This window comes from Enoplosus armatus, chromosome 16 (genome assembly GCF_043641665.1).
Source record: "Enoplosus armatus isolate fEnoArm2 chromosome 16, fEnoArm2.hap1, whole genome shotgun sequence".
In the NCBI taxonomy this organism is placed as follows: Eukaryota; Metazoa; Chordata; class Actinopteri; order Centrarchiformes; family Enoplosidae; genus Enoplosus; species Enoplosus armatus.
The window spans coordinates 9,610,791-9,635,160 of NC_092195.1; the positions used below are offsets into that span (position 1 = coordinate 9,610,791).

The 24,370-nt window shown below is 41.5% G+C and overlaps 2 protein-coding genes across 2 annotated transcripts in view; one reads left to right on the forward strand and one right to left on the reverse strand.

Annotated features, from left to right (window-relative positions):
• The first annotated feature begins 8,492 nt into the window (after positions 1-8,492).
• abitram (actin binding transcription modulator) lies at positions 8,493-10,547 on the forward strand. Its single transcript, XM_070922280.1, has 6 exons — positions 8,493-8,620; positions 8,807-8,858; positions 9,329-9,458; positions 9,599-9,675; positions 9,759-9,828; positions 10,164-10,547. The coding sequence occupies exons 1-6, from the start codon at positions 8,539-8,541 to the stop codon at positions 10,299-10,301; spliced, it is 549 nt and encodes a 182-aa protein (XP_070778381.1). The 5' UTR covers positions 8,493-8,538; the 3' UTR covers positions 10,302-10,547.
• A 102-nt stretch (positions 10,548-10,649) lies between these two features.
• The window catches only part of ctnnal1 (catenin (cadherin-associated protein), alpha-like 1), a 45,733-nt gene continuing 32,012 nt past the window's right edge, over positions 10,650-24,370 (reverse strand). Inside the window, exons 5-19 of the mRNA XM_070921742.1 lie at positions 23,571-23,660; positions 23,133-23,303; positions 21,978-22,178; positions 20,763-20,849; positions 20,292-20,450; positions 19,498-19,590; positions 17,817-17,967; positions 16,689-16,726; positions 16,547-16,600; positions 16,066-16,220; positions 15,659-15,707; positions 14,998-15,054; positions 13,556-13,675; positions 12,749-12,832; positions 10,650-12,275 (exon numbers count right to left, since the gene is read on the reverse strand). Coding sequence (XP_070777843.1) covers positions 12,105-12,275; positions 12,749-12,832; positions 13,556-13,675; positions 14,998-15,054; positions 15,659-15,707; positions 16,066-16,220; positions 16,547-16,600; positions 16,689-16,726; positions 17,817-17,967; positions 19,498-19,590; positions 20,292-20,450; positions 20,763-20,849; positions 21,978-22,178; positions 23,133-23,303; positions 23,571-23,660 — 1,680 coding nt within the window. The 3' untranslated portion in view covers positions 10,650-12,104. The remainder of the gene's footprint in view (positions 12,276-12,748; positions 12,833-13,555; positions 13,676-14,997; positions 15,055-15,658; positions 15,708-16,065; positions 16,221-16,546; positions 16,601-16,688; positions 16,727-17,816; positions 17,968-19,497; positions 19,591-20,291; positions 20,451-20,762; positions 20,850-21,977; positions 22,179-23,132; positions 23,304-23,570; positions 23,661-24,370) is intronic.

Consider the following 24,370-nt stretch of genomic DNA (forward strand, 5'->3'; position numbering starts at 1 on the left):
CCGCTATGTGATAAAGATGATAAATAACAGCATATCTTTAATAAAGGCATGAAATGAATATAACATTTATCACAGCTACAGAAGTTAGAGTTATCTATGCCAGAAAAAACGAAAACCAAACTCACTTCTAACATTTTCATATTTCTGCTTGAGCAACTTCCTCTTCTGTATTTAAGAGCTTGACCTAAACATTTCTAACCACTAACCCCCAAGAACAGTCTGCGAAAACACATTGGGTCTGAATAAAGAGAGCAGCATGTGTCATTATTATACAGCTTTCTGCTCCAGGATGGTACATCTGAGTCAGAAGGTAAAACACGATAAATATGTCCAACAATGTGAGCCGAAGCATAGCAGAGTCAGTTAGTCAGTGAGGCAAAGTTCAAGCCAGCTACTTTTAGCTTCAATATAGTTGAAACAAGAGAGTTCTCTTTATAGTTTAAAACAGTGGTGTCTAACAAGTGGTTGCAAGACAAACATAAGGGGACATAAGAGAATTACCTGGGTAGGGAATAAAAAAATTAAATAATATTTTTCAATTTTTTCTAACTAATCTTGCTTTTTTGAAAAACAAAAAATATTTGCTCTGTGTCAAGGGGTCACAACTGAAAAATATTGGGAGGCGCTGGTAACATTTTCATCATCGCCAGTTACTATCAGTGGATGTGAAACTTCATGGTGTTCAATTGAATGGGAAGATTTATGGAAAACTCATGCTGCCTACGACCTGTTTCAGGTAGTTGTTGTACATCCCCAAAGTTGGCAACTCTGCCAATCTAGTTTATTGGTTTCATTCAGTTCATGAGCCAACTGTGTGTGACTAGTTAAGACGAGCTCAGCACTTCCTTCTCAGTTAAAAAGCAGGATCAAATGCTTAAGTTTCCTGGTTTTAAAGTCTCGTAAAATACCTGCAAGTAACCAATTGTGAGAGAAGTCAAGCAATGTGTGTGTGTTTGTGTGTGTGTGTGTGTGTGTGTGTGTGTGTGTGTGTGTGAGTGTGTGTGTGTTGAGTGGAACAATCAGTGATGCAGACACATACACATCTGGTAGCCTACTGCTGCACCATGCAGCGACTGCTGTCCAGTCAGCATTAGTCACTCCACACATCAGGCTGCCTCTCCAGACCATGTGGAACCAGTCTAGAAAAGACTAGAGAGGAAACCGATGGAAGATTGTGCTCCAAGTGAATTTGCTGTTCATTAATGATTATATAATTCATTGGCAGGTTTAGTCCGACGTGCGTTACATCTGGGGTGAAGCAAAGGGTGAAGTTCGAGATCTCTGAATCCAAATGAAGGCAAAGTTATGGAAAACATGTTTCATCAAAGGCAACTTATATATTCAAAATAAACTTAACTCTCTGACCGATCTGTTCATCCATATTCACATCAGTGAACATTCAACGAAAAACAACTCTTCCCTGAAGTCATGTGAGCGTTTACTGTAATACCAATGCAGATAAGAAAGACAATACTCCGTCACCCTGCCAATCATCACACATCTGTGTGTTTACATGGTGAAGACAAAAGGCTCTCAGTGGGATGAAGAGCGGAAGAATTACAGCTCAGAAAAACCAAACACCCGCACAGCGCGTGTTGTCTTATGACAAAACCCCCAGGCTCAAGATGACTTTATGTATGAAACAAAAGGGATCCTAAGTTGAGTCCCTTGTTCTCCATCTGAATTTTGTTTGATGTTACAGTGGATGTAAGCACCAAGGAAAACACCCGACCAATGCACTCTGGCCTTCGATTTCTTTTTTTCCTGAATGAAAACAAGAAGAGGAAGGAGAGTTGCGGCCCGTCCATGTCTCTGCCTGTAGGAAGGGGATCAAGGCATAGAGGATAAGTGAAGGAAATTAAGAAATGGAGGGAGATTCCTCTTCCTCCAGCCTGTTTTCTGTTAATCAGTTTCTTCTAATCTCGCCACATCCTCCCCTCTACCCCGAGGCCCAGCTGTCCAAACCTCTGACTTCACCACTCTGGCACTGGATACTCGCTGGTGAGCCGCAAAAAAAAGAAATCCAGAATAATGTTTGCTTTGCTCAATCGAAAACGCATTCTGTGCTTTCTCCCTTGTTAATTAAAACTGCTGTTGTCCTTCTCCATATTGTTGCCTTCATCACATGAAACTGAGGCTAATTCTTCAGGTGGAGATGTCTTGGAGATCATCTCAAAGAGCAGCTTTTTCTGCAGGGTTTTCAGACCAGCTTTAACATAAAATATGAGTTTATATTTCTCTTTGTAGAATCACATATTTAGTTTGGCAGAAAAACCCACACTATGAGCTATTTTACTTTCAGCTTATTTTGTCACAAAGTGATGTTCCACTCTAACTTTAACTCTGACCACTTCCTCCAGACATAGAATAGAAACGAGTCTAGATTTGTATCTCGCTCTCGCCCCAATATGGACACAAAAATAGTAGCAGCTAGATTTAAAGATAATAACGACATTTTACTGAGCAACAGAGAATTCGTTTATTACAAGTGATGGTAAAATCATCCTGGGAAAATCAACTAATTAAACTGAGACTGCTTTTGAAAATGTTCACCAAACCTGTAAAATAATCTCCTCCAAAGAGCACCGACAACAACACTGAGTGTTCGCTTCAGAGACAGCATGTCCGTTAGTGTTGAACCAAGGGCCTCAGCCAATACACACAACCATATCCAAGGCTGTCCAAGAGCTCGGGGAAAACAAACAAAAACCGAACTCTACAAAAAAACAAAGCTCCAAATGTCCACATCTTTGCCAGGGAATGGAGTGTTCTCATGTGACCGGCCAGGAGTCTGTGCTCCCATTCCTTAAGTCATTTCTCATATATAACACTGCGGCAGTGACGTTCATTGGGCTCATAAAGTCCTTTTTTCATCTTCTGTAACATAAAATAAAAGTGCAAATGAAAAATAGGCAGAGAAAACATTGTGACAATCGCTACACAACAGTAGCATGAGCATGCAGGGCTGCAGTAGACAGGTTTATACAATGACCATTTCTGCATAAGGAAACTTTTACTTTGCTTGTAACAGCTGCTTTATTAGCTGGACTTGAGTGATCTTGTTAATAGTTTGGTGTGTGAGGCATTTTCCATTGAGAGCGAACTAGCTCCGTTATAAAGTTGAACAATACAAGGACATTTTAACACCTTAATGAAATGCCGAGAAGCCTGTGGGCAAAAGCTGAGAGAATATTTTCGAAGAAAACAACCATTTGGATGTGGAAAGCTTCAGTCAGGGAGAAGCATAAATGAGTTTTTCTGGGAAGCAGTTGAAGGATAGACATTTGGAGAAAAAGGAACAACCTGGCTCCGCTGTCATTCAACCGCCAGCTGAGCTTGAGCTCAGAGCATCCTGCCTGCTGCTGCGCTACAAGCAAACATGAGAGGTGGAGACTTCCTCTTGGAGAAAAGTTCACTTTCCATGAGGTGATTTTCAAACAGTTTGCCACGTGGCTTCTTACAAATAATTAACACAAGCACCATGCAGGCACTTTCTAATTACAAATTAAATTGTTGGTAAACCTAAATAAGCCCAGTTGGTGACTTAATATATATGCATATATTCCTTTCAGTGTCTCGTAAAAAAGTCTTGTTAAATTTGACTGCTTTGGCAAGAGAAAACATGTGGTAAGAATCCAAAGCTGAAACCTCTTAATACCTGTAAATTATTCCTCGTGTGTGCATGTGCATTGGGCGTCTTACCTGGCAGAGTGCATGTTCTTTCCATGGCCCTCAGCTCCTGTTGAACCCCGTATGTCTCTAGAGAATGACAAGCAGGATGACAGCTGTGAACAAATTAGCGTCAGGAATGAGTCTGAAGCATTTTGTAGTCAGTGAAATGAAAGAAAAAAGGAGGGCAACAAAGATGGATGGGCACCAGGTCAAACTGTAGGCAAAAGATGGATGTGTCACTAAGCAGGAAAATAATACCTGATTGAGGTAACAAGGTCTGCTGGTGACTCACAATTATTGTAACATTCATTTTTCAACTAACTTGTGACTTCTCAGACTGGACATTAAAATGATTCAACAACACTTTGTTTGTATTCCTATAAAAGATACAGATTACCTTCACCAAGTACAAGATAAAAGTAGTGTCCCAAACTGGCAGTGAAACAAACCAGTTTGGACCACTTCCTCTTGTTTTCATACTTCAGTGATCAAAGTGAAATGACATCAATGTCGAGTGAAAACCTCACGTCTCTAAAAAAAATCACTTTTATGGGAACCAGGAGAGACTTGTTTGGCCACCAAACACTTTTGTGTTATAATGTTTTCACACAACTGTGATATATGAGCATTTGTGCTCTGGGAGGAGAGACGTCCCGCTCTGCTGCCAGGGACATCTAATCCCTTTCTCTCACACATGTACTGTAGACACACACTCATATCAAAAGAATACGGATATCTTTTTTAACTTTTTTTATCCTTTATCAGAAGCAGATGTCTTCGTTACTGACTCTGGTCATGCTCTCTGTCAATCGCTATGTTGCTCATGCAAACTACTATATCTTTAAGGAATAGTTTGACATTTTGGCTGTTTGTCTTATATCTAACTGACAGATATGCGAGTGGTATCAATCATCTCATATAATTCTCTGTCAGAAAGAGAAAGAGCATATTTCCCCAAATGTCAAACTATTCCTTTATGTCACAGTGGCATCTTTCTCTTCCCATCAGCATTGGGCCCACGTCATGACTTATTAGTACTACAAACCAGCAAAGGAGCAAAATGTTCAAGGGAAAATAACAACGCTTCACTGTTAAAGACATGTCTTGTTTCCATGGTAACAATAAATCCACTAGTAATAAAAGCAAGGCAAAGTCAAATGTTGCAATCACTTGCTCAACATTCAGTCCGACCTTTTCAGTTGTAATTCATTAGTTGTATCCTGTTCGATTTATTGCTGCCCCTGTGAAGGGAGGGTGCATGGCTTGATGTCAACAGTTCTGTGATGTTTCAACTGAAGGGACTGATCATAAAGTTGACTTATACGCACACACATTTTTCGGTGCCTCAGGCCTCGCTGCCTTTGGAGGGAGGCCAGAAATAACAGAGAAGCTCTGACATGATTGATTGCAACTTTGGCCGCTGATTACCACAGAGAAAGCTAATAATAACTTGACATGGGAGCAGCTTATCAAAGTGATGCCACTCCTCTGCAGACATGACATTTATAAACCAGATTCAAAGCAGCGGTTTAGGAGCTCCGGGGGTTTCTGTGCGGTTGCATGACAGCACACTGACTGATAGCATACTGACAACTTCATGATTTCCCATCTAAACTTTTTAAAGGGAGGGAAACATCTACTATGAAAACTGTCACCATGGCTGTGACACTGTAATCGTTGATCAGTCCACCAGGGCATTAGCTAAACTCTCACTGAAATCAAATTCTTATCCAGTGACACAAAAGCACATTTGACAGCCCTTCAAAAAGCGTTACCCTGAAATGACACAGTTCTTTGATTGAAACCCACTGTACACACCAGGGAAGGTTTTAAATGTGCATTTTGGCAGCATCTGACTTGATCGGTTAAATTGCAAAAGCAGGTGTGTGTGTGTGTGTGTGTGTGTGTGTGTGTGCCTTGATGCTTTCCAGGAAAAAGTTGGGCAGTATTTCTAACTGCAGCTCTATTTTCCTAGACATTTATTAAATGAGATACTGAAGTCGAGACTGGATTGCATGCAAGTCCCGTCCTAAACAATGAATTGCTGAAAGTGTTACTGATAGCTTGTTTGCGTGAATCACTTAGTAAAAAGACATTTTGCCTTCCTGGTAATAATTCTATCCATCTGCATCACAACACAGAAATATTTCATCTGTCTCTTTTTCTAAAAACACACGCAAAACAGTGTGCCACGAACCAGGAAATCCTCAATTCTATGGTGTGCAATTTTGCTTAGGTGAGTACAGTCCTACTAAGAAGAAGCCACTGGTTTTCTATAAGCCACGCAAGCATCAACCCCCTCTTCCCTTATCAGGCTCTCCTCTGGCACGTAGGACCAGCTGCAGAAAGAAGTTGGACAACTTCCATGTGGAGGGAGAGACTGCTGGAGCCAAAGAGACAAACAGCAGACCAGAGAAAAAGGAAGAAGAAGCTCGCTGCAGCAGTAGCTGACGTGGAGCTACGCGTGCATCACACACACACACAGACAGAAGCTTGTGCAGCTGGAGACACTCGAGATGCCTGTCTGACAGCCAGCTAGTGAACCTCGAAGTCGAGTCTCGCAGAGTGGGAGATTGAGCAATGTTTAATTCCAACAATAAGTAGTAAAGGGTTGAGAATGTACACAGACTGACAGATACATATAGGCAATGAACAGACTCATAAACACAGATGCACACACAAACACACACACACACACACACACACACACACACACACACTCATACTCATACACACTCATACACACTCTTGCAAATACCAACATGCAGGGAGGTCACCTGTTGGCTAACAGGCCCTTTTTCCCCTCTGACACAACAATTTGAAATGAGAAATTTTCAAATGTCCTCATACACTTTCACAGAATGTATTCTGACTGAAGATCTACTGCATGTGACCCGATCCACGTGACGTGACAAACCCTGACGTTTGGTATCCAGCATCTACTTGTTGTTCATAACAGCAGCAGCTGTACAGTTTGTTGTGGGAAACTTTTGGAAAAAGATCACAGGTAAAGCCGCTGACTCATATTAAGGATGGCTTTGTTTATTGGAAATGCCTGATGCATGATTGTGTATCTATGGGATACTCCTTTTGTGTCCACTGTTTCCACAATGGTTTTGTGTTTCATCTCTGAATTAATTGCAGACCACGGCCTACCACAGATGGAGAAGTAATGGAAAACTCATTACGATGGGTCTTGACAGCAAAACTTTCCAAGTCTTGGTCGTGGTGAGTAGATACATGGAAAACTCATTGTGCCTCCAAACGTCAGCTGACTCTCTCTCGCTCGCTCTTGCGCTCCCTGTCTCTCAATTATGTGACCAATATGAAGTCATCATTACTTAATCTGCCTCGTGCCGATACCAATCCCAGAAAAAATGTTCCCTCAGCATTGTGCAAGTAGCACGTCCAGCTAGATATGTTCGGTATGTGATTGGTCTGGGTCAGAGAGGGGCTACTTGCCAGATCCAGAGAGGGGAACAGTCCTTCAGTCCTGCATCCATTCTCTCCCAGACCTCCTCATTACATAATCCACTAGGATGCAGACTCAACATACTTATATGTCTATCTGCCATCTGTGAGAATCATTAGAGAAAAGTGTGGGGGGAAATAAGACACGTAGTTCAAAGTATGGAAACTGAACAACTGACGATCACAGACACTGTGAGATGGCACATAACAAATATTGTATATTGTTTAACTGGTTTACACATAAAAAAATGCATCTTGAATCAATCAAATACAACTAAATATGAAAATGTTAAGCTGGAGATGTACCCCGCAGAGGATTTGCATTTGATTAAACTTTGGTTGAGTTTGCGTGTGTAGCGTTTAATCACATCGACTATACAGTGTACTGCAGTAGTCTGACATCTAGTGGGCAATGTGAAAAATTGCTTTCACAATGTGTCCCAGGTAACACGACAGCTTCCACTAGCGTGAGCATGACCACATGACCCTGCAACAGAGCCAAAAAAATGCAAAGAGCACAAGGTTATTGGTAATTTGTTAAAACACATTTGTAGAGAGCCCCTCTACAAGACAGGCGCCAGACAAGTAATAATGTAGGAGCAGCCCTTGACTTAATATTGTGTTTTTTTTTCACCACAAATCAAGTGACACACAACAAATGAGGTCTGGGGCCCCTGAGTGTCTGGAGTCCTGGTGCAAGATGCCTGCTTTGCATGACTGTTCATGCAGCCTTGAGCATGATAAGCCTGGGATAAATCAGTGTGACAAGGTCTACAACTCGAAAACTTCCCAACTGTTTGTAAAAGTTGAAAAGGGCAGAGCGAGAGATGCTTTGGAAATCCTCAGTTATTGAAAGTCAACCTGACTCTGGGAAAATGTGTGCTTACCTGTCCAGAGAAAAGAGAAGTGATTTTGGCAGATGAGTAGAGCCTTCAAATGTCCTCAAGGCAGGTGTGAATACAACTGAGACAAATGAACTAAATTATTATTATTATGGTGATGTTGTTATTTGTCAAGGTCTAAATGAGTTAGCTAGCTGTAGCTGCATCAGTCGACTTCTGATCAGTCAGTTCTTCTCTTGTGCATCTATGCTGCCTTTTTTTTGAAAATGACCACATAATTTATAGGAAATTGTTTGTACTAGATGAAGATTTACTTTGATGTACTATACTTTTCTACACGTTCAAATTCACGTCTTCTCTTCAATCCCCAAAGAAGCGGAAAGAATCTCCGCCGGAACCCTTTCTCTCTTACAACTTTCGGGAATCGTTCGAAGGACGGACCGCCCAGTGTCACACCCTTTACTGTACGGCAAGCAAAGAAACTATAGTGAACAAGCGTAGGCACTGCTGCAAATTAGTCTTTTTCTTATAACTGGTATTGTGAATACTTTTGATGGACTGCGTGGAGCAGAAAGACACAGAAGCAAAGGCGCCTTCAGTTGTCGACCGATATTACACCCGATGGTTCAGAGCCGGTAAATAACACCTCACTGGAATTTCTCGCATGTTAGCTGTCCGGTGGCTAAACGAAGTCCGCTGACGTTAGTTTAACTTGAGACCTCAGGGAGGGAGAGCACTAAATATTTTGATAATTAACCAGCATGATGCAATTAATTAAAATGTCACAAATACGTTAAATGTATTGTCGTTGTTTTATTTAGACTTGAAGGGGAAACCGTGTGAGGACCACTGCATCCTGCAGCATTCAAACAGGTAACAGCGGTGTGATGGGTAAACAGTGAAGTCAACACCAGGTGGTGATAATTACAAAACGAATAGTCGTTTTTATAAATGGCAATTAGGTATGAGTGACCATTATTATACACCTGTCTGGTGAACTTAAATATTAGAAACACCTTCCATAAATATTTAATGCAAACCAAGTAAACAACAACACAAAGTACAGCTTTAAAGAAGTAGATGCCTCACAACACAGGCGATATCATTACAGGACAGTTGATTGCACATTGCATACAGGGGTTTCTATTTTTCTGGTCACCCAGTATATTTAGTTGATGTTTTATTTCCTGAACCCTATCTGAATAAGTATAGTTTAACACTCATTATTATTATCTTATTTTTAAGGTGATTTAATCCACACTCAGTATAATTGACTTGCATACACTGATATTGTTTTTTTCCTTTTAAAAGCACATGTGTAAATTTGTCTTTGTTCTCTGCAGAATATGTGTTATCACGTTAGCAGACACTCACCCCATCCTTCAGAATGGGCGGACAATCAAAAGCATCAATTACCAGATCAGTAATGGCTGCAGTCGGCTGAACAATAAAGTGTCTGGGAAGTCCAAGCGGGTAAATTCATAATAATTCATAAAGCTACTTAAAGTTTGGTCTATGTGCATAAATTTGTACTTGTTTATCTTCACTTCTCACATTTCTAAGTGGTCAGCATGGCCTTAAATGCCTATCAATCATTTTTCTTCCCATTATAGGGGGGTCAGTTCCTTACTGATTTCGCACCTCTGTGCAGGATAACATGCACAGATGAAACTGAATACACAATCTACAGGTGAGACAATAGTTTGCTTTTCTAGGCGTACATTTTGCATCTTGCATGCCATGATCAGTCACACAAATCTATCATCTTTTTAGCTGCATCCGGGGCCGTCTTCTTGAGGTCAATGAGTGTATTTTAGAAACACCTACTCTCCTGCTGGAAAAGGTAAATACACATTTTTACACTGTAATGTTAATATTATCATTTGCACATCTGAGTACCATATATGTTCCGCCATTTGTAGATTTAATCGCGTGTTCTTAAGAATTCACATTTGTGCATCTATTAATGTAACTCCTCGTTAGTGTTGCACATTTGCATACTTTGTATACACCATGTATACTGTATGTTGCGTTTTGTTCGTATAAGTTATGACTGCAAGATGACAGTTTCATGGTCCATATGGGAAAGCTGTCAGTTTCTCTACCACAATCATTTGTTTCATCTAATCTTATCAATACAAATGTTTTAATTGTGCTTTGTCTGTCAAATCTGAACAGCCATCGACTGAAGGATACATCGCTGTCATCCTGCCAAAGTTTGAAGAGAGCAAGAGCATAACAGAGAATCTTCTGAGCAGAGAAGAGTTCGAGAGTCTCGTCTCCAAACGTACTGTTGACCAATCACAGCCCACTTGACGGAGCTCCACGTCCTTACCTTATTTAAGTGGAAACTGTTCTGGGAGAGCTTCCCTTCTTTCCACTCCCACCAGTTGGGTCAAGACTGAGGACATTATCCTGGAAAGTGACATTTATGTGGTCACTTCAAAGGGACTGTTGCATATAATGCAAGCACTGCACTGTGCCTCTAGACTATTACACATTGCTTTTCATTTTCATTCAAGTTCTTTATTTATTGTTTTGCTTTTATAATTTGAAAAATGAGGAAATAGAGGAAAGCATGACAAATTACTTGAAGTCTGTTTGTTAAATATCCTAACTAATATTCAGTTTGAATTATTTTTATAGAATGTCAATAAACACAACTGACAGTGATTTAAGAAAAATATTGTTTATTTTTTTATGTGTCACTTTTATTAACCTTTCAATTGTCAAAAGAATAGATGGTCCAAAACTAGATCTATGATTTCTTCACATCTGTAGTGCCACCACAATACCCAGCATCCTTAGCTGCTCTCACACTGTACAAAGCATCTCTAAAGCTTCATGTAAGTTTTTCATTTCAGACATTATCACACCCTCACCTAGTACCAAATTCATTACCTTAGGATACTTACTGTGTATATATATATATGCTTCAAGTACCATTTTATACATACCATATACCATTTAATACATACTGGCCAACTAGGCAGTTTCACAATGATAGTCTTCATAACAAGTACACTTCAAGGCTAGTTCACAATTATCTTTCATTTCTTTTGTGAGAAAAAAAAAAACTATACACAGAAAATGATTTAATACTCAGGACAGTATAAAGTAAGGTCCTGACATCCCAAAAGCATCTTGGTGATAAGATGTATCTTTATCATTTGACTTTTGGGAGAAACCAGGCCCAAAACAAAAATCTTCAGTGATGTACACTGCAGGACTAAGAGCTTTTATATTTCATACGAGTAGCAAGCTGAAGATCACTGCGTCTTCATGAGGACAATTATATTTGGCATTAAAATTGTGATTTTTGCATTTTGTTACTAACATGGCACATGGGGAACATTCCATAGCAGACTGTATGGAAAGTAGACATTAATCATATGGTGTGGTTGACTTTTAAAATACTTGTTTATCCAGGTGAGATGCTGACTACAATGCCAGTGATCAAGGACAGAATGTATCACTATGGCTAATATTACAGAACAAGTGTTAACATTACAAACCTATGACACATGACACATTGACCATAAACAAACACAAGGGTTTGGTGATGATGGCATCATGCATGGTGGGTTTTCAGCCATTTCACTGTTGTTTTTTTCCCCCCAATCTGGCTAACATGTGCAACACGTTTACAGTACACCACAAAGCAAATAGGCTTGTTACACAGAGGCACATAGTGAAGACAGATGTATGGCTGAGTTGGGCATCAAGAGGGGTTCTTTCCTGATATCTGTGTCAGGCCCCCCTTGCTCACTGCAAATGGCAAAGTCAAAGTGTTGGCTGATTGTCTCCATCTTGTGGACTGGGGTGGAACTGGTACTTCAGGTAACAAGTTACCCTGGGGTAAAACTGCCCCTGGGCACAGAGAGCTTGGATGTACTTCTTCCTCTGTAAACCTTGTAATTCATCATCCAGACAGCAAATACAAACTGACTGACCCAGGCAACCATCTTCACCCCACGGCTCTGGCCCACTGTCTGGTGGGTGCATAGGGGATGAGGGGAGTGAAGTATTTCCTGGATTACATGTCCTCCAGAAAGGTGAGATTGGCTATGTGCTGCTCCAAGGGAGAATAGTGGACTAAGGAGGTGACTGTTTCCTGGATTATTTGCTCTCCAGGAGGTTGAGACCAGCCATGTGCTGCTCCAAGGATTTGACACCAAAGCCGTTGCTGCTCTTGCTGTTGAGAGCTCCCTCCTCTTTAACAGGTGTGGATGCATCCTGCCTCTCTCTCCAGTCCTGCGGGGAGCCCAGGCTACTCCTCTCTGACTTGTACTGCAAATGGACACAGCATGGAGAGGTAATTGAATTTCTCTCTTTCAATTCTTTGTCTATCTCTCATTGTTTCTAAATGTAACACTTCCACTGCACACTACCTGCTCAGCACCGAACAGCAGGCAGACACAGTTAGCGACAAGCAGGTGAACATAGTGGAGCATTTAGCAGCTAAAGAGCCAAATATTTCCCTCAGGAGTTGGTGGAGACCAGAAAAAGAGAGTGAATATTGGACTAACATTTGCCAAGTGGAGAGAAACACGACTCCAAATGAATGCTTATGTTGGTCTGCATCTGCTGGATATGTAAATAGGCAACTGCTTGCTAACAAGCAAACCGTTCAAACAAAAAGTTATTGGAAATTTAATTATACTTTCTTGGACTACATAAACTTTTCTGAGCTTTGGTAGATTTCCATGTAGTTTGCCAAGCCAACACTAGTGCCAGTCATGAGTCCTGTTCAGGGGCTTCACCTTTCTGTTGAGCTTGTTACAGAATGGGAGGAGGGAGAGGACCACGGTCAAGATGCTTCGGGTTGTCTGAATGGATGAGTCCACCTAGAGACAAAGAAATAAAATGATAAAAAGACTAGTTTAAGAGGGGTAGCATGGATACACACTGGATACAAATGCACAAACGCATCATCATCTAAACTGTGTTCAGCATATAACTTAACACTTCCTGATCAGTGCTCTACTGTGCCAACCCCTGACAGACACACACTCTCCTATTTGTGATGAATGACACAGTGAACATCAGGATGGAGAGACAAAGAGATGGGAGCCAATACATATCAAAGAGATGCTCATTAATCAGCAGAGGACACGCTATTCTTCATCCTGTCCTTTTGATTTCAACCTTCCCTTTTATTGCAAGGTGACCTAAGGCAGCTCATCTCGGCCCAAGATGCTCATTAATTCCTCGCAGACATTCATTAATCTAGCGCCCTGTGTTCGATAATGGTGTTACTCGCAGATCACTCAAAGATTATGCCGTAGTCAGTAATGAAGTAACATGGTTAGTCATGCTCTATTGTGTGTTCAGTGCCAGTCTGTTGTTGGGTATGTAGTCTTGATGCTGTCAAAGCTAATTATGCCTTTGAGAAAAAACTACAGAAAGTCTGTTCTGTTCACTCTGTGATGTTACTAATTTAATGTCTACCAGACAAAACAGACTCGGGGCAAAAACAAGTCATCAATTCATTTTTTATTAAAAAAAAAAAAAGTGTACACACAAAACAAAAAATATGATAGAGAGACAAACGAGCGTAGTATGGGTACCTTCTGGAAGGTGGCAGTCTTGCCCTGTACAGGAGTCTTGGACCCCATCTGCAACTGTTGGCATAATGCCACCAGTTTCTCCATCTCTGTCATCACCACAGACTTTTCCTCATCAACCAGCTGGAACAGAGAGAAAGACGGAGAGAGGGAGAGATGTCTTTCAGGACAGCAGAGGTGGTTTATGATGGTATTATCCAGGGACACTGGGTTAATATGTACAGACAATGATAGATTTACTGGATGCTCTTGGTCAAACACAAATCAAGTATCACAAAAATGAAAAAGGAGGATGTAATAAATTCAAATTTAGTGCTGCTTGATGTAATCCCTCAGCAACAGCCAGGTCATGATCTAAGTCTGTTATCCAGCTGAGTAAATCCCTAGATCTCAGTCACGGGGGCCATCAATCTACTCCAGTTACATGCCACCATCGACCTAAACACACACTCTTTCACTCAGGGTAGCACTACTCAGGACTGACAAAAGTACACAAAACCTCTTAAAAATGCTAAAGCAAGCTAATTTGCATAAATAGTCACAGAATTTCAATGAGGGCAACACAGGTGTGCCACAAGTGTGTTTGGTGCCAAAGAAGTATGGGAGTGGAGGGTGAGACAGAGGGACTCCATTAGCACCAGTTTGTTTGATGTAATTAATCAGAAAGCGTGAGGCAAGTTGAAGAGCTGGGCCTCCTGATTATGAATTAGTCCCGGGCGGTTGCAGTCAACTCCCCCGCCCTCATTCCCTCCACACGTGCACATGTGCGCAAACATACACCCCTGCAGATGCAGCGGTGACAAATGGCAGTCGTTAATGGCTGTCAAAAAGAGCCATTTAATTAAACTTGGAGGACCTAGAGAAGAAGTTGGCGGAGGGCAAGTGGAACGAAGGCACCAAGGCTACGTCTGTTTGTTGGATCTCAACTCAAGAGAGGAAAAGAGGACGAGGAAAGTGTGTGACAGCCTTAATTTCCTGCTCTCGCTGTGTGATTTATAAGGCGGACCTGGCACCGTGGCATGCCAGAATGGGTGATATGGGTGTGTATGTGTGTGAGAGAACGTGGGTGGGGGCACAGGTGCCAGTGTGTGTGTGTGTGTGTGTGTGTGTGTCTGCATACAGATGGGTTAGCAGCTTGGCCTGTGCAAAAGAAAATTAACTGTTTTATTTTCTCTTTGGCTTGGTTACTTACTATATACTGATTTCTATAGCTTCATATCACTTTACTGTAGTCAATCAGAATCCACCTAAAATATATATTTCTTAATTTTATTGCTACTAATACAAAATGTCTTTCTTTTCTATAATACGCCTTAGATTTATTTTCCTAGAGTGCTGAACAAAGTGGAAATGGTATCACGTGAGCGCATTGTGATTTGGTATTCAGCCTTAAACTGTGCCTGTGTGTGTTCAAGAGAGACAGAGACTTATTTATTAGTATATACCTGAGTGGAAAAAGTGCGGAGAGATGAGCACAGCTGGAGCCCCTCTTCAGAAAGAACCTTAAGAGTGAGTCAGAAAAAAAACACTTAGACAAATACAAGCAAAACTGTAATCCTTCTAACTTCCACCAGGAAGCCGTTCAATAGCAAAAAAACAAACAATAAAGCACAGTCAGTAAATATTATGAAAATTTATTTTTTCTCAGCTCTTATTATCAGTATGCCTTCCCGTCTCTTTCTCCTATCGTTCCTCTTCCTCTCTTATCTCCCTCACTCGCTCCAAATGGAATAAATCCTGGCTGACATTTTGGGCCCCGATTCTACAAATTACTGCACATTATTGGCAATGATCCCAGTTCAGTAGGATACACTCCTCCATGCAAACCTTTTGTTTGTTATCACCGCATGTGTCTGATGTGGTCAGGAACATACAGCACTCTATTTCCATCCCAGTGATAAGTCCTAGTCATTCTCTATCAGATCCGTGAGAGGGAAGTGAACGAAGGGATGCTGACATTTACTAACCTATTGATCTGCCAGCCCCAGTGTGTCATCGGTTTAATGAAACAACAGATGCATTCATTTGCGGCTTCGATAAAACGGGAGGAAAGTAGAACAGAGGGTGGAGAGAGGGGGAAAGATTAGTGGATATGGATGCACATACCTCAGCTTGATGAAAAAGGTCTAGTGTTGTTTTCAGCAGCCCCTCCCCTCTTAGGAATCAATATGGGAAACACAGAAAATGAGGAAGGGAAACATGGACGAGAAAGATGGATGAGGACAAAATACATCCACAGCAATCAACAAACACTGTAACTTTGATGAATCGCAACCATTTTATTGTCAGAATGAGTCATAGTCATGTCAACTCCATCATTTCCTCAAGCTTTGCCTGGTAAATATCGATAGCTGGGGGGCTCTCATTAACACTAAGCCTCTAAAGACATGCATGTGGATGCTTAAGAGGCTTTACAATTTTGAGCTCTGAAATTAATGCAACAGTTCAGCAGGCTGCAGATATAAAATCGGAGCATGTGTGCGTCTGTGTAGAGTGCAGTACTGTTCGGGTACCTGGTGAACAGGTGCATGTTGTAGGCCATGCTGGCCAGGCTCTGGCTCTGTCGGACAATGTCATGTTCCTGCTCCTCCCACTTCTCCACCTCTGTGTCCACATCTGACGACAGCAGACGGAGCTCCAGACCCAGCTTGGCCATGCTTGTCTGCTCCTGCACACACACACAGAGAAAGACACACACATACAAAATCTATAAGGGAAAGACTGAAATATAATGGATGTCATTTTAGAAATGTACATCAGCAAACAGGGTTATTTCCATTTGTTAACACACTGAGAAGTTCTATAATAAGCACAATCCTGCTTCCTGTGGTGCTACAGCATGTGAAAAACTGCCGGCCGGCAAAATTGCCTATCAATTCTTCAAGCGAGTGACACAAAGTTTCCTGGAGATGAATATACTGCTGTCAGAACGGGGTACGAGACGCAACGTGATGCATTGAGCTGAAAGCCAGAGGAGTTTATGGTGTGTGCTACCTCTGCATCCAACTTGACAGCCTTGGCAGTCTTCAAGTTAGTGAGTGAGTGTTTCTGTGGGAAAAGAGAGTGGCATTAATCTCAGGCTTACAAACCATCGGATCGTAGGAATATTGATGAGGATGGACGGAGTGATACTCACCCCGGGTCTAGGAAGTGACAAATAAGGTCTTTTGTCTCCTAGGAGTAGAGAGTTATTGTGATTATCTGAACACAAGGTCACAAGTAAACAAAAAACAAAACACAACAATAATCATTATTGTTATTTCGCTTTGAATTACTGTGTGCAGATATCCACACCTTTCCAGACGATTAGGGTGGTAATTACAGTTATACTGTAATTAGGGTACAGAAATAGTTTTGCTTTTATCGCTGTCCACCCTTGACACATTTTTATCTTTCATCACAAACAGCATGGTTCGCTTCAATCGACTATAGGGACGAACAGTCATGTTCACGGTGGAAGATTAGAAGAAAATAATAAAAGCAAATCTCTCCACAGTGTCCGTGTTTCTACATTTTAACACAGCACTTTGGCTTCACGATAATACAAACGTGTGATGGATGTGATCCTTTCACCCGCTGAGCTGCACTTCAAAATATTTACTGCGTTATATGTGAAAGTCACATTCTTGAGGGCAGCCACGTCTTGGAAATATTCCAAAACATCTTTCCCCTGACTTTGAGATTAATCAGTTTTACAGTGTGTGAACGCACGGGGTTGATAACATTTACATCCAACACTCCCTGATACAAACATACGTCTGTGTGTGCACGGCAAATGTACAGTCGATGCAAACATACACACAGTCACACAGGCCTGAGTGTTTACGTGTATTTTCTGTCTGAGTCTCTGCCAGTGAGGATACGAGCAGCTGCTTTGTAAGAAGGGCTGTCCATGATTTGGATACTTCAGGTAACTGGTACAATAATGAATAGAGAGAGGAATGAATGCAGGGGTGTTTAATGGCATTGACATTGTTCCTTTTACAAAATACTTCCCACAGTCCATGGTGGATAATTTTTAAAAGATATGCTCATGCTTCTTGCTTTGCCTCAACTTTAACCTTCAATAAGGCTACTGAAATGTTCACGGTCAAAATGATTCACAAGGTTTTATCAGCGAATTGCATTCTTTCGGGCTAAAATGCCATTGACAGCACATTTTGCCTGTGTTCGCTTGTGCTTCTCACTCTTTCTGATAGGCTTTCTGTTCCTCATGTATGTACCCAAATGCACGAGAGTATCCATTTACTGAACTAAAACACACCTCGTCTGCCTTCAAAGACGTCATTGATCTCTCTCAGCAGCAGGGCCATGTCACAGAGCTGCGATTCCCAGGCCTCGCAGAACACCTCTAGGTTCTCCTTAGCGATCTTACTGGACGGGTGAAGGGCCAGTGTCTGGGCTGCCGAGATGATCTGAGCAGGAGAGAAAAGTAATATTTAAATAAAGTTGGTCTGTAAGCAGGCAGAAAAACTTTGCAAGTGCAGTAAAAGACAGAGGAACAAAATGTGGTGTAATTCTTGTCCAGAACTGGCAAACTCACTGTGGTGATTTATCAGATGCCACTATTGATCTAAAAGTAAAACAAATGGTCGTTCTACCGACGAGAGTGGAAGCTTTAGTCATTCATATTATTGTTTAAGAATGTTAAAAGATTTGTAAGGCTGTTTTCTTGATTTCTCCCATCCCTCTGGGCTGTGGGTAATAACTGGGCTACAGTCCTCTTGAAATAATCTTCAACACGGAAAAACTGTGAAACACAGACTTTACTCTCTCTGGGTTCACATCAGAGCAACAGCAAAACAGGTAGGAAATAAAACTACCCTGAGGCAAAGGACATGGATAAGCAACTGAAATGCTACACATAAACAATAATATTAATAGTGCTATAAATTATAATGAAATAATACCTATCGGGGTAATAATACTAAAATGTAATTCTGCAACTTTGTGTCCAAGAAAACCCATAGTATATCACACAGCTTAATTACACAACGTAAATTAGTCAGACACACAGATGTAATTAAAGTAACTGACTACTGACAACAAAGTGACTACTTGCCACAAGGAAAGCAGACTTTTAAGACATTAAGAAAAACTTGTTTGTGAATTTAGCTCAAATCTATATGGTAATGATATGATATGAATGATATGATAACAATTAAGCATTGAGCCTTTAAAGCTCAGTTCTACATCTCTGATACAAAAATGGACTCAATGGAAATACGATTTCATCTACATTTGACAAATACACCTTAAAAAAACAATACACACACAAACACGTGTGCAAGCACACACAGCACACACACACCCCACGCCCATTCCCTACAGTGTAGTATTTAATAGCCAATTACCCTCTGGGCCACCCCTCTATTACTTTGGGCACACACAGAGACATATCACCAGCACCACTCCATACTGCAACGTTATTGATTGGTTGACCTTTGAACTTAGGAGCGGAGTCATTACTGCAGAGTCATGCGGGGCCTGACATTAGCACCGCAGGACGTGGACATTCTACATTGCTGGATAATTACTGGCGTGGACGATTTCCAAGAGCAAACATAATTAGATCTGGGATAGGGGGACTAGGTGGACGGCATGTTCTCAGCCATCTTGAATGGCTGGCAGGTGTAGGAGGTAGACAGAGGAGACGTGAGGTAATTTGTCTATTTTCCCTCCCCACTGCGTCTAACTAGAATATTACTCAGGTTTGATTTCACTCCCCGACCACTGTGAGCCCGGTTTGACTTTATTGACATACAATAAAAGTGTTGGATGGAACAAAGTGGCTCTAAGGTTTAATTAAAGTTAACCTGTATGTCTTTGTAGACTGATCCTGTCTCCCCTCTTTGCTGCCATTTACACATCAAGTCAATGGGGTATAATATCAAATGAACAAAAACAGAAATCCATACAGAGGATGTTTGGAGGGTTATTGTTACCTGTGGACCAATGACATGGAAAGTCTCCTCGGCGTGTACACAGGTAATCTCCAGAGGCTCTGTCCCCGACACGTGGCACAGCAGCCGACACGTCTGAGGTGACACAGGAGGAAAAAATTATTGACTGGAGGTGCTTCTGACTTTTAAAAGTTATTCTGCAGGGAATGGATAAATGCTAAGCCTGACTGTATACACTACTGATTTAACTCTTACTGGAAAAAAAAACAATCATAGGTGATCATACTTAATTGTATCACAGTGGACAAATGATATATTTCTACAGGTTTATACAGTAACCACATTAACTTTTCTGGTTGGAAATGTAAGTAGAAATATTATGTAGAAATGTATGTTTTCAGCAGGAAGGAAAATTAACTTTAATAGCTTTTTTTTAGTGTGGGTGGAAACTGAGTGAATGACCAAAACAATTTTTTGAGTACTTCTTATACATTTCCCAAAAAGAGCACCTTTACTTTTACACAATGTCTCTTTTCAAACTATACTGTAAGTTTTGTTTGTCAGGGCCACAAGCAAAGACATGACAAAGCCTGCATGGTATTTTTCCGCTCAGTGTTTGCATAACAAAACCACATGTTGACTTGAATTTGGTTGAGGATTAGAGGTGTATTCATTCATTCATTCATCTCAAGCTGTATGTGCTTGCTTGCATAAACAAGTGCTTGTGGCATGCCAGCTTTTTGTGCGGTTTTACCAGTTGTACACCTCTACTAGGTGGCCCTACCACCAAACCTCTCCCAGCCTCTCTGCTCCCTTTGCCCCTGCCCTCTGCCTACCTCCACCAGCTGCTCCTTCTGCTCGGTGAGCTTTCGTGAATACTCCGCCACTGCCTCCAGGTTTCCCTCGGCACCTGCAGCTTTGAGAGCCCGTAGAGGCAATTGCTCCCCATGAACCTTGAGCAAGTCTGAGGCACGACCGACGGCCACCTTATGGAGCTGGAGGAGGAATCACAGATTACATTGCAGGATAAGAAGAGGAAGCAGTTATGGAGGCTGAAGGAAACACAAGAGAAAGAAAGTTGAGTGAGAGACAGGGTAGATTTTGAGAAAAAAGAAGAAGAGTAGAGGTGACACAATGACATAGTTGAGTTGACAGGTGAGTTGAAGAGTGATGTGAAAAAGAAAAGTGAGGAAACCAGCTACAGAGACATCCAGCGAGAGACATCATGTCTGTGTCTGTCTGTAGCTGAATACATCCATTCAGACTCAGGGGGCGGATGGGCAGAGCAGAGACAGACTGCTGCTCACCTCACGTCTGAGGTCATTGATGCTCTGGCATGTCTTCAGGATGGCCACCTCCATGTCCTCTGTGGCTTCTTTGGCATGGACAGACTGCTGCTCCGGTGAGACAGAGAGAGGAAGAGGAGAATAAAACATGAGGCCCAATGTGGTTTTTACAGGCCCACACACAAACCCACATTCTTATCTAGAAGAGTATGACACTGGAAAAAGACTGAATTGAAAAATGTACTTGTCTTAATAGCATGGTTTTTGACTTTCCAATTACATCTGTGACCTATTATGTTCTGAATATGCAAAGAAAGGTGGGCATTTCAACATGCAAGTTTGTGTAATCAAACTAAAATGATTTAAACAAATTATTTCATTTAAATATTCAACAGTTTTCTAAATTTCATACTTTCTGACCCATAAATATATATTTTACTAAACTTGCCACAACAAGAATCAAGACCACAAATTAGACTGGGCAGAACACCCAAGAATGTTTGCACATTCAGACGCGTTCTCTGCAATTTTAAAACATTGTGGTCTTTTCAATTCTCCAGATGATCTTCAATTGCAAAGGCTAGATGAGGCACTACTGTACAATTATGTGGCAGCACTCTCTCCGTGAACACACTGAAACAAGTTTACAATGAGAAACTGCAACATAATGACTTGTGTTTCATAAGTCCATCAATTTTGAAGGCCAAGGAAACTCTGCTGAATGGCAGTAAGACGAGGAACACTACGTGACGTTTCTCTCGCAGCTGAACGAGCCTCGGTAAAAAACAGTTATTCGGGTGAGTTGTTGTGCTCTGTTGTTCCAAGAGGGATGTGTGAAAAGAAAGTGAGTAGGCAAAGTGAATGACTGGGTGAGCCAGGGAGGGACTTTTAATGTCTGTCTGTATGGATTTCTGTCTGTGTAGCACGCTGTGTGTGTCTGTGTGTGTGTTGAACAGACACTGCATGCCACACATTCCCACTTGTATTTAGAAATATATTATATTCTGTTTATAACCTTGCCAACTCCCCATCATTCCTTACACTAACAACAGTGACAACAACAACCCAGATCTCCTCCTCTTTGCTTGGATAACTCTGTTTTGCATCTTATTATCATACTTTTACAAGTTTCTTCCAGATGAGATATTATTCTTCATATAGTAGCATATGTTTTTTATGAATATTCCTGTAGGTGTACGTGCATCTGTGCAAGCGTGCCTGCTTGTGCCAACATACCGCCTCAACCCAGGCGTGTACCAGCTGCTGAGTGTCCTGGCGTGCCAGCTGGCACAAACCTAGGATGGCCTGCCGCTGCTCGTGGCTGGTGTAGGCCGAATCAGTGAAGTCCTCTGTCCGCTCCACCAGCGCCTCCAGCTGACTGCCCACGCTCTGGGGTGACAAGGAGTACAGGTTCTCCCGCAGGCACTCCACGCTGGACTGCAGGAGAGGGGGGAGAAAGAGGAGGGTTGGGAAGGATTGTTGAGAAGAGAAAAAGACTGAGGTGGCAACACACACAGGAGTTTTATTGACAAATGTTGTGAGGGAAAAAACATAATTTGCTATCTCCTCATCATGCACTTGACCTCATCACTAAATAACAAGGATTGCAGGATATGGGTTTAGCCTTAGAGTCACCTTCGGCTATCAAAGGTACCCAATAAATTCTGCAAACAGCATCTCAAGTACACAAACATAAAAGCTAATGCATTTTTCCTGTTTTATGCATCTCTTTTATGTTTTTTTCAACAAAGATCTGTTTTTAAGAGAAATAATGGTCTCTGCTTATGTGTCCTAAGATGATAAGTTTACATAAGCTTTTAGTTAAACTCTGCCATTAAGAGCCATGAAGTCATTTATTAAAAGCAATACGCATCTCCAGGTCCTTTCATTAAAATGCTTTCTTCTTCTTTTATCTCAATGGAAAAGACCCCTTCAAAACATTTTTTTTTGTTTTTTCATTTCTTTCATCTGCCAGTGCCCAAGGAAGAGGGAGGAGATTAGTCATAATGATGTAGGTTTAAATGGTGATTCACACAACCATATGACCCAAATTATAAAATAGATAGGTCTGGTCCTCCATGTTGAATCTCTGAGTTACATTTGAAGCTTTCAAACAGTGAATGCAAAAATGTTAATGCTGCAAACAGTTTTGCTTCAAACTTATTCTTTCTTATTTATATGAATAGATTATTATACTGCCATTTTACTGTCAAGGCTGTGCTACAATCATTTTTAAACAGCTAAAAAATACTTTTCCTTCATGATGCTTCATCCACAAGAGGATCATTACTTAACTTCACGGGCCAACACCTGTCAGACGAGCATCCCTAATCTTAAGCCTTTACCGTGATATATATCGACTCCTTCACCAAGTCTAATTTCTGATCCTACCTTGAAGTCCTTGATGCCGTTGTAGATGCTGGCAGGAAGGATCTTGTTCTCCCCACAGCTCCGTGCCTCAGTGACTATCTCGATGACCTGCTCCAGGGCACAGCGCATTCGGTGGAACACGGCGTCTTTGTTGATCCGCGCCGACTCGCAATCTGGATGCCTCAGGCAAGTCTTTGGAAGGAATTCCACGTGAAATGTCAAAGCTCGTGCCCTCCTCTACCCTTTTCAACTTCTATCCCTTGTCATGTTTTTCAACCACAATTATTCACTCTCTTTGTTTTTTTTATGATTACATGACTGAGTTTTGAATATTACCATTGATAGGAGCATTTGAGAAACCTTGAAATTAAATAAACTTGAGTGGGCCTTAAATCTTTAAGCTGGACATAATCCACAACCCTTGCCCAGAGGTCCAGTGTTGGTGCAGTAGCTGTTTACCTTGGAGGCTGTAAGGAGCATCATGGTGCATTTCTCAAGCACTGCTCTGGCTGCTGCCATCCGTGCTTTCTTCTTCTCATCCTTCAAGTCCTACAGCACAAACACACACGCACACACACACACACACACACACACACACGCGCACACACACCAGATGGTAATGGGTGGCTTTACTCCAGTTGCAACTTCTGAGAACTCTTGGGGTGCCCAAGGGACATCAAAAGTATGCAACAAATCTCTTTCATGCTGGTTTGAAGGGACACACAAATGTGACACAGATTCCTCTCCAAGTCTACACACACATGAAACTTCCCGGGTTAATTGTCATCTAATAAAAAGAGATGCTACCAGAATAGCAAAGAAGACACAGTGTGTATGACATGCTGCATCCCCCTTCGTGTACTCCAAATGAAAATAGACAGCTGGAATTAGGTAGATATGGGAAAAGGCAGCTGCATCAACTCCTTTCCCATCACTTCGCCATAGATTACAAAGACAATGTGATTATCTGTCATTATTTCTGCCTCTGTACTCGCCTGGCTTCCATAGATGAAGATGGTAGATTTTCTAAAGGGCTCTGTGCTTGTGCCTGTGTGTGCATGGGAGTGCATGAGTAAAACAGGGTGGCAAATGAGGAGAGAGAGCATTAGCTGCAATGACGAGCGCCAGAGAGAGACATGATGTGTGTGTAAAACACACGGGCCCTCGAAGAAACTCAGAATGAAGGCTGGTCGATCCTCTCTCCCTGTCTAGATATCGCAGCCATTGCACTTTACATCAGCTTCTGCAGGCAAAGCGCT

Bases quoted from the DNA above. Each gene is read 5' to 3' on its own strand.
- abitram (XM_070922280.1), top strand. From the start codon at position 8,539: ATGGACTGCGTGGAGCAGAAAGACACAGAAGCAAAGGCGCCTTCAGTT. The intron at 9,676-9,758 runs GTGAGACAATAG...TCATCTTTTTAG, and splicing joins ACTGAATACACAATCTACAG to CTGCATCCGGGGCCGTCTTC. The intron at 9,829-10,163 runs GTAAATACACAT...AAATCTGAACAG, and splicing joins CTACTCTCCTGCTGGAAAAG to CCATCGACTGAAGGATACAT.